The sequence below is a fragment of the Akebia trifoliata genome, chromosome 8, assembly GCF_017979445.1.
Source record: "Akebia trifoliata isolate Shusen 1 chromosome 8, ASM1797944v1, whole genome shotgun sequence".
Classification (NCBI taxonomy): Eukaryota; Viridiplantae; Streptophyta; class Magnoliopsida; order Ranunculales; family Lardizabalaceae; genus Akebia; species Akebia trifoliata.
This window is the reverse complement of record NC_141382.1, coordinates 10,460,923-10,470,526: the sequence shown is the minus strand read 5'-3', so window position 1 is coordinate 10,470,526 and position 9,604 is coordinate 10,460,923. Positions and strand designations below refer to the sequence as shown.

At 32.5% G+C, this 9,604-nt stretch overlaps 1 protein-coding gene across 1 annotated transcript; it reads left to right on the top strand.

The window, feature by feature from the left end:
- The first annotated feature begins 3,458 nt into the window (after positions 1-3,458).
- On the top strand, positions 3,459-9,068 carry LOC147396044 (epoxide hydrolase 2-like). The gene is made up of 4 exons (XM_086450441.1): positions 3,459-3,895; positions 4,010-4,192; positions 7,743-7,984; positions 8,648-9,068. Exons 1-4 carry the CDS (start codon positions 3,614-3,616, stop codon positions 8,892-8,894), a joined length of 954 nt encoding a protein of 317 aa, XP_086306567.1. The 5' UTR covers positions 3,459-3,613; the 3' UTR covers positions 8,895-9,068.
- The last annotated feature ends 536 nt before the right edge of the window (positions 9,069-9,604 follow it).

Here is a 9,604-nt window from a genome sequence, read left to right as displayed (position 1 = left end):
CTCCTATCCTATAAACAAAACAAATGCCAATTGGCACTCATAGAAATAGTTGCTCACCACAATAATTTTTAAAATGAAATTTAAAAATGAATTTGATGTGTCATCCAACAATATTAGCAACTACAACAATAAAAAAGAATATAAATTACCTTAAAAGGCCCGTCTGAGTATCATTTCTCATGATTACCTACGTGCACAAGAACGGAACCACTTCTTCTACAAGTTTTTGGATTGTTTCCCTCCTACGATTGTCGAGTTTCTGATGTTCTTCAAAGTCAGAAAATAATAAAATATTTATAAAAAAAAAAATTGTAATGTAGCCTTCCGCCTTCCTCCTTAATACTTACACACACAAAACGAATAATAGGAAAAGAGAATGTTTTTACTCTTCTTTTCTGCAATGACTTCAAATCATGTGTGTGCACGAGTGAGTGAGTGAGAGACTTGTTTTCTAAATTTTTTTTTCCTTATAAAATTCTCGCTCAATCTTGAAATCCAATCCCTTTTTAAAGATTTTTAAGAGAAAGAGAGGATTTGTATGGATTAAGAGAGAGAATAAGTGATAGTTATTGACTGAGAAAGATTAAGAGGAGTTGATTTTTTATTTGAATTTGAATTCAAATTTTAATATCTACTTTAGATTTGGATTTGGATTTTGGATTCAGGTATGAATTTGAGTGTTGTGTAATTTTGGGATGTTTGTCTATGGTGGAAATGAAACTTATTTTTTTAATTAAGATTAAAATTTTATTAAACATGTTACATGGGTCATGTTAAGTTACCTATTTAATAAAAGGTAGATTTATATTACCCCCTACGAAACAGGAAAAATTAGGATCATACCACACGAAATGCAAGATGTGATTTGTCCCCCAGAACATTCGTTTCAGAAATAATCTTACTAAATAGTTGTCCCACTCAAGTATCTACCTAAATCGTTTCTCCATTAACAAAGATTGTTAAAAGTCAAAAATATCCTCAAATATATGAAATGACAGAAATAACGTTACTTAATTGTTCGATCAATTGTTCATCTCATTCATCTTCTTCCTCACTGTTCTTTTCTTTTGAAATGAACGAACAACGAAACCCAACTCCTATGAAGCTTTTATCTTCGAAATCAACCATAAATGGGTGGATTCTAAGCATGTTCCCATCGTCTTGAATTCAAGAGTAACCTAATGCTTTGGAGCTTCACATGTGAAACACTCAAGTTATTAGTTAACTGAGAAGAAAAATAAATTAGTAAAACCCCCTTCTATAAACATATTTGTTAATGTTACCCCTAGTACATAACAAGTATGTTATTTCCATTATTTTTCAAACAAAATGAAGCTAATAAGCTCAAATAAGTCGAAATAACTCATCTAAACCTTCTCATCTTCATTCATCTAATCAAAAGTTGTGTCTTAAAGAAGATCAAATGAAAACATCATTCATTAATGGTAAATCATCTTCTTAAATGGTGGAGCTTCCAAAAAAAGATGGAAACCCTTATTTTCAATATCAAATTCACCGAATCATTAAATTAAGCATGGTCAGATGATGAGAAATTCTAATTCATCTTCATTCTCTTAAAGAAGATGAACTTAGGCTTCAATCCAATGATAATAATAATTCTTTTTTTTTTTTATAAAGAAAATGTAATGAAAGACATTTTCATAAAATCACAAGTACAATGGTATTTTCAATATTTAAAAAATATGATGTCATCAAAATAAATATTGTTAATGGACAAAATGAGTTACCGAAAGTCCAAGGGGAGGCCTAATCTTGTATTTCTGAGGGAGGGGGTGTTCTTACTAAAATACCCTTTTATTAATAAATGGGTGGAGTTTGGGTTTAAGTTTTTGACACGATTATTAAATAGATTGATTTTGGTTGGGTAAATCTTCATAATTGTAATGATTTTCTAACTTAACCTGATAGGATAAAAACTCACCGATGTGGCACGTGCAAAGAATCGTAGATTTTTTGCCTTGGGTACACAAATCCATATCCCCATAAATATGTGAAATTGTGTATTTCGAGACAAAAAATCTATGATTCTTTACATATGCCACGTCGGTGAGTTTTTGAGTTATTCTTTTAGGTTGAGTTACAAAATCAGCACTTTTTGCATAATGAGTTGTGATAACCTAACTCTCCCGAGGCATAAAGTCTATAGTTCGGACACAGCCCACGACAAGGGAGTTGATTGAGTATGCCATGTGGAAGAGTCGTATTATCACTACTCATTTATAATAGAATTGTAATAATCTAATTATCCCATGTGGCAGTCTCAATCGACTCTTTTGACATGATAAGTTCGAAATTGTAGATTTGTAAGGCTCAGGGCTACAAAATCGCACTACCCTATTAAAAAGTGTATCTTGAGGAAATGTGTATTTGAGACGTGCAGATGTACGTTCACAAACTTGTCATAGGAGAGTCATTGAGTGTGCCACGTGGGGTAGTCAGATTATGAGTGATTGTTTGCTCACAACGATCTAAGCAATTTGCTCAAAGACTAACATTCTCATTGGTCTACTTGTGGTAATGATGATATAAGCAATAATAAGAGAAATTTTCTCTCCTACCCATGGTAAAAAATTGGAATTTCATGATAAGATCATCTTGTTCCATTAAAATATATGATCCAATACAAAAGTGTCGTAGAAGATGAAATTCTATGAATTTTGAAAAAGTTAGTTTTCACCGTTGTATTTTAATTTTAAATTTGGATAATTGATAGCAATCTATTTTCTACACCATTGATCAAGTTCCATTTTTTTTAGCCATGAGATTTTTCATGAAATCTAAAAGATTGTGATATTCAATTACCAATATATTAATTCATATGGATCCCACGATACTTTTTAAAATTTGAAATCTAAAATAAAGATTTCTTGAAAGTGGATGTACAGGAAAGAGAAATTTCACTCTTATTACACTTATGATCATCATTGCTACATGCCAAAACGAAATTTCCCTCTTATTACTTATGATCATCATTTGTTGGTCCGTGAGCAAACAATCACTTGTTTGATTATCATAACTCTTTGGGACATCCGTACCCCCAGCCATTGTCGCCCGTATTTTCTAACACAAGTGTTTTTTTACAAATTTTAACGAGTTTATACTCAATACACGTGGCATCTTACTATTGATCATTCTAATATTCTTTAAAAATTTATACACGTGGCATTTTACTATTGGTTATTCTAAGATTCTTTAAAATATGTGATTTGACATTTTTGTACAATTGTTTTTTTTTTCTTATGCTAATTCCCACTCTACAAATATTATCACATATACTAGGAAAACGAATATTTCTTTTCGATATTTAAACTTGTCTGTTCAAAAGCAGTATGATGACGTGGCCATGTGCAAGAAGCTTTAAGCTCAAGTCAAACACTGAAAATTTTCCTACCCATCGTTTGATTCAGAAAATAGAGGAGACGCATTTAAAATTTTAAAAGTCCTATAAGTATCCCCGATGCCTTTCACCATAAAAGATAGTCCCAAACTCCAAGGCACCATCTTTGACTTCTTTGTAAAACAACATTCAAAAAATTTCACATAAACATAGAGATTGAGAGAGAGAGAGAGAGAGAGAGAAATTGAGAAAGAGATGAAGGGGATAGAGCATAGAATGGTGGTAGTTAATGGAATAAAGATGCACGTAGCAGAGAAAGGCCAAGGCCCAGTTGTTCTCCTACTTCACGGCTTTCCTGAACTTTGGTATTCCTGGCGCCACCAGATAGTCTCACTAGCTTCACAAGGTTACAGAGCTGTGGCTCCTGACTTGCGTGGCTATGGTGACACAGATGCACCAACTTCTATCAACAGTTACACCACTTTTCATATCGTTGGAGATCTCATTGCCCTCATTGACACCCTTGGCGTTGACCAGGTTCATCATTAACAAACAGAAAAACAATCTTAACTTCTCAAAGTTCCTCCCTCTTAATTTAATTTATTTTTGTTGAGTAATGTTTGTTGATGAGTTGGGATTTATGTTTTATAGGTGTTTGTGGTGGGACATGATTGGGGTGCAATAATCGCTTGGTATTTTTGCTTGTTTCGCCCAGATAGAGTTAAGGCTTTGGTAAACCTTAGCGTCCCCTTTATTAGGAGAAACCCATCAGTGAAATTCGTCGATGGCTTTCGATCTCGCTTCGGTGATGACTACTATATTTGCAGATTTCAGGTTCTATTGTTATTCTTGTTCTTATTCAATTCCACATTAATATAAATTATGCTTGGTTTTTAGATATTATATTATATTTTTCTTATTTACAAATAAAAGATTTAGAGACCCTTTTAAGTAAATTAATCTTTCTCAAGTAGGATTTGTCCATTATGATTTGAAATGTTTAGCTGATTAGTTTATGTTGGTGTATCCATCTCCTTGTTTGGGAAGACAAATGGGTGTTTTTTTATTATAATCGAAAAATAGAAGATTAGTAATCGAAGAATGATGCCCAATTTTCAAAAGAGTCGTGCTACACTAGGGGGTTGGACAATGAGTCCAACACTGAGTTGACCTGGTAGTACAGATATTAGTTTCCTCGAGATGCATTTAATAAAAGCGAACAATTTCCTATGCACTGTCGGGACAACTCAGTGTTGGACCCATTGTCCAACGCAGACAGTGTTTGTAGAACGAGATTGATTAGGTCCTTTCGACTGAGTGTGATTTGGGAGATTCGCATGTTGGGGAGTGCAGTTTTCTTTACGCATCGAAGACCACGCCTCCTCATCGCATCGGAAGATTTTATGGGATTTTTTTTTTTGTTCAGCCCCTCTTTCACTTATATTATTTAATAATTAAAACAAGGATAATGTTGAAATAACATTAAAATGTACATCCTGATGTGATAGTGCACACATCACTATAAATTATTTTCCTTTAGATACGAGTGAAAAGTGTTTATGTTTTCCTCAAGATACGAGTGAAAAGTATCTATGTTATGTGTGCACCACCACATCTGAATATCAGAATCCATGTACATTTCAATGTTACTCCAGCACAAATCCAAACTATGGTTGCAACATTATTTTTTTTAACTTTTTTATTTTATTTTAAGAAGTAAGACTAAGCTTACAAACTTAGTAAGATTTGAATCTTACTAAGGGTCAAACTCTTATATTATTTGATAATTAAAACAAATGTAATGATTTTTTTATGTAGGCTCCCTTCGCCCCCATCACAGAATTATAGATCAGTTGCCTCGCGATACACATAATCATAAATCTTTTTCTTGTGTATCCTGAGGCAATTGATTTACGATTCTGTGATGGGGGCAAGGGTGGGTGCGTCAGATGGGGTTGTCATACTATCACGACTCTTAAAACAAATCCAATCTATGTTGCAACATTATTGGCTTCTATTTCAATACAGATTTCCTAGTATGTTTCATAAAAGGACTTCTATTGGAGATTGATACATGTTTCCTAAGTCAAAAAATTAGACGAGATCATGTATACCCTCTCTCTCTCATTTGCTCTATTTTACTTGAAGTTTATGAATCAAGAGGTAAAAATAAATCCCCCCTCAGAATGAATTTTCTTTGATCTCATTTTTTTATTCTTGAATTTGTGTTTGACCTCTATTTTTTTTTCTTTTTTTTTTTGATTGGCATGTCTCGTGCATAAAAGAATGTTTTGGTAGAAAGATCTATCCAAGTTTCAACTATTTTGAAAAATATGATTTTGAACACAAGGTATGATTGAAAAGCATCGAAACTTCTTTCGTCCATCAAAACATAAAATGATTTCCAATTTTGTTTGATTTATGTTTGTCTCTAGAGTTTATTTGATATTGAACTTGCGAATTTCTGAATTTGGTAATTTTTATTCTTTTTAAAGATGCAATCTTTCCTTTTTTTTATTTTAATTTGGTTGAAAAATTTATTTGATCAAGTATTAATCTTTTCGTTTTTATGTATTAAAAATTGAATCACAGAACATTACTGTTGATTAATTTTTTCAAGTTGCTATAGAAATTCAAGTCATATTGGACCATCTAATTCATAAAAAATAACTGGATTTACTAGTTTGACCGGGTGATTTATTAAAACATGCACTAAATTCGAAATATTATCAAAACAACACACTCTTTAATTAAGTTTGAAATCGATAATTTATAGAACTGTTATTGGCACCCCAATTATTTCTTATTACACCTCAATTTCTTAAATTATTTGTCACACCCCAATTAAAGGGTGTTCTTTAATTGAGGTGATATAAAATTTTATTAAGAAATTGAGGTGTAATTAATAAAAGTTTGGGTGCCTAAGCAGCTCTCAAATTTTATCCTCTACAATCATGTTTTATACGCTACAAGGTGAGGACAACTACCCTTAGTAAGTTTTAAATCTTACTAAGTTGGTAAGATTAGACTTACTTCACAAACAAGTAAGAAATAATTTTGCAAAGTATATTAGATTTGTTTTAATTATTAAATAATATAAGGGTGTGAAAAATATAAGACCTATTTTGGGGACCTCGGATACCTCCCCTCACCACCACCACCATTCTTATAGGTCCAAGTGTATTGAAAGCATCCCAACGTGTTAAATGTCGCAACCATACAATTTAATGACTTAGTGTACCAATTTGGAAAGCTTACAACGACAGGTTCAACACAACTTCTACAGGCTGTTGAGCATGTTTCATGATTGTGAATAAGTCAAAGTCCAAAGGTACATTTTGGGTTACACTTTCTAGTTTCTATAATTTTTAAAGTGATTTAGCTGGCAGACCTACCTGTTAACTGTTGCATTTTTATTAAAAAAAAGATCCCTTGAGTTATGACAACTTCAAGAGAACCGTACTTTCGAGGTATGTTACCCACCAAAGCAAACGTCATAAAATTTAAATTCAGAGGTTGATCTACCAATCTCTTTAATGGAATTCAATCCTAATTTAGACAGTAAATCTGCACACTAGTTCATCTCCCTCCATAGATACTGAAAATTGATTTCTTCAAAAGAATCTTTCAAAGCTATAATGCGCCGAACTATCTTATATCTTCAAGGAGTTTGAACCTCCCCAAGATACAATTTATAGTTATTTCTGAATCTGAACCAACTATGGTTCTTGTAATGTTTCGGCTAATTAAAAACAATTATGGTTTTGAATTGCAACTTATTGTTATTTTAGCGTGTTATGGACTATTTTGTGTTCAAATTTGTTTTAGAAGATTTTTATTAAGTATTTTAACCTTAGTAGAAAGGTTCTAGTCGAATTTTATTTTTTTTATTACTATTTTTTGACAAGTTTACCATTTCAACCAAGTCTTACTTTTTTTTGTGGTAAAAAGTGTTGAATAACGACTAAAGTCAAATTAGAAGTTTGAGAGTCTATTTAAACAATAGTTGGGTTTGATCATTTAAACTATCAATAGCAATTCAGTTCCTTTCGAGAATTGTTTCACTTATTTTCCTTCTGGATTCAAGGTTATTTTATTAGATTTTATGCATTTAAAATCCTAAAACATACTTTAATATACTTTGATTTTTTCCAATAGAATCTAATCTATCACATACCTCAAGCACACTACTCATTTAGTGTGAATCGAGTTGATGGTACTTAACTTGTGCCATTATAAAGTTGTTGATTCAAAATGTTGGAGATGTGTCTTTCAATCCATGTGTTCCTCTTAACTTTCGAAACCCCAATCAAATGGATTTGTAAGTTAATTATGTTCCTAAAGTACGAATTTCTCATCTGACCTTGTAACAATGTTGTTGCAGGAGCCTGGAGTGGTGGAAGCTGAGTTTGCTAGTAATAGCACTGCAATAGTAATAAGGAATGTTCTAACATCTCGTCGTCCAGGTCCAATTTGTGTACCTAAAGAAATAGGTTTTGGATATTCACCTGATACTCCAATTCCCTTGCCCTCTTGGTTGTCACAAGAAGACATTAACTACTATGCCAGCAAATTCGAAAAGAAGGGTTTCACTGGGGGATTAAACTACTATCGAGCACTCGATCAGTAAGTTATTTGCAACTTTGGTTTCATTTGAAAAAAGGGTGTTTTACACAGTTAGATAAAAGATTTGGTTAGTATGTAACCAAATATGATTTTGAAATATTTATGTACAGAGATATATTTTTTCATCTATGTAAAAACTTTTGTATTTAATTTGACTTTATACACCTTTGATTTTAAAAACATTACATAAGTGATATTTTAAATCATAGGAGTATAAAGGTAAATTCACTACAAAAGTTTTTTTTTACACAAATGGTAGATTTTATCTCGGAGTCTAAAATTTCAAAATTGTATCTGGTTACGTAACTTGACCAAAAGTTTTGTCCATTTTTTTGTATTTTCACCAAAAAAGAAAATATCTGAAACATGAAGTAGTTGATATCAAGTGTGAAATATTCTATTTGAGATGATATTGACTTGTTGACAAGATCCATGCTTGTACTTCAGACCTGGATTACCAATCAAATAACATATCGTTTGTCTAAATGTGTGAATTATTCATGCTCGGAGATGAACAACAGTCTAGGTCTTATTTTATTTATCGAGCCTATTTTTTTACAAAGTTTTTTATACCCGCGAAGTCTAAAATTTGGCAACTGTTGCTATTGAAATCCCTCATCAATTCGTCTACCATTGTAATTTTTATTTATGTTTTGAGTGCAGAACATGGGAACACACTGCACCATGGACTGGAGCACAAGTGAAAGTGCCAGTTAAGTTTATTGTAGGGGACTTGGATGTGACTTATACAAGCCCAGGAGTCAAGGAATATATACATGGTGATGCCTTCAAGCAAGATGTACCATTACTACAAGAATTAGTAGTGATGGAAGGAGTTGCTCACTTCATCAACCAAGAAAAACCTGATGAAATCAGCGCTCACATTTATGACTTCATCCAGAAGTTTTGATCTTCCTTGTTATCTCTTTACGCTCGAGTTCCCATAAGTCTATGTAAGATTTCATATAAGCTTTGAATAATAATGTTGTAAGCTAGCTCTTTGAATAAAGGGAGTTATGGATCGGAAAAGATGACAATTTGCTATTTCATTTTTTTTTATCGGTATTTTGCTATTTCTTTGTTCTATCGGGTATCAACGCTGTTAATTTCTTTATGGCTTACCGTATTACATAGTGATGAATTTGGTTAGAGATGTTGAAAACTTTTTATGTGATGTTTTGGATGAGAATCTTCACTACAAGTCAGTCGAATTCATCAGAACTTGTGTTAGTGATTTAGTAGAAGTTTTTGAAGCAGATCGATTGAAAGCAGATGACATTAACTACTTGTTGTCGTTGGGGAGATCTTTTATGAATTACACTTACAACTTTATAAGTGAGAATGAAATTGTATGGAACATCAACCATTGAGCCAACCATTCGAGCCCAATTGAATCATTCGACTTGGATCAATGGGGGGACTATGATTCGAATGTCTTGAGCGTTCAAATTTCTACACGTGCTGGATCATTTCCATTAGAGTATGTAAAGTTTCAGAGAAATGGAATAGGGAAGCCAAATTTCTCATTGATAGTATGGTTTATTTATACACAGTACATACCTTAATTGTGTGAGAAAGAAATAAAAACTATCCTATAAGCTTGAATTGATCTTGACCCAA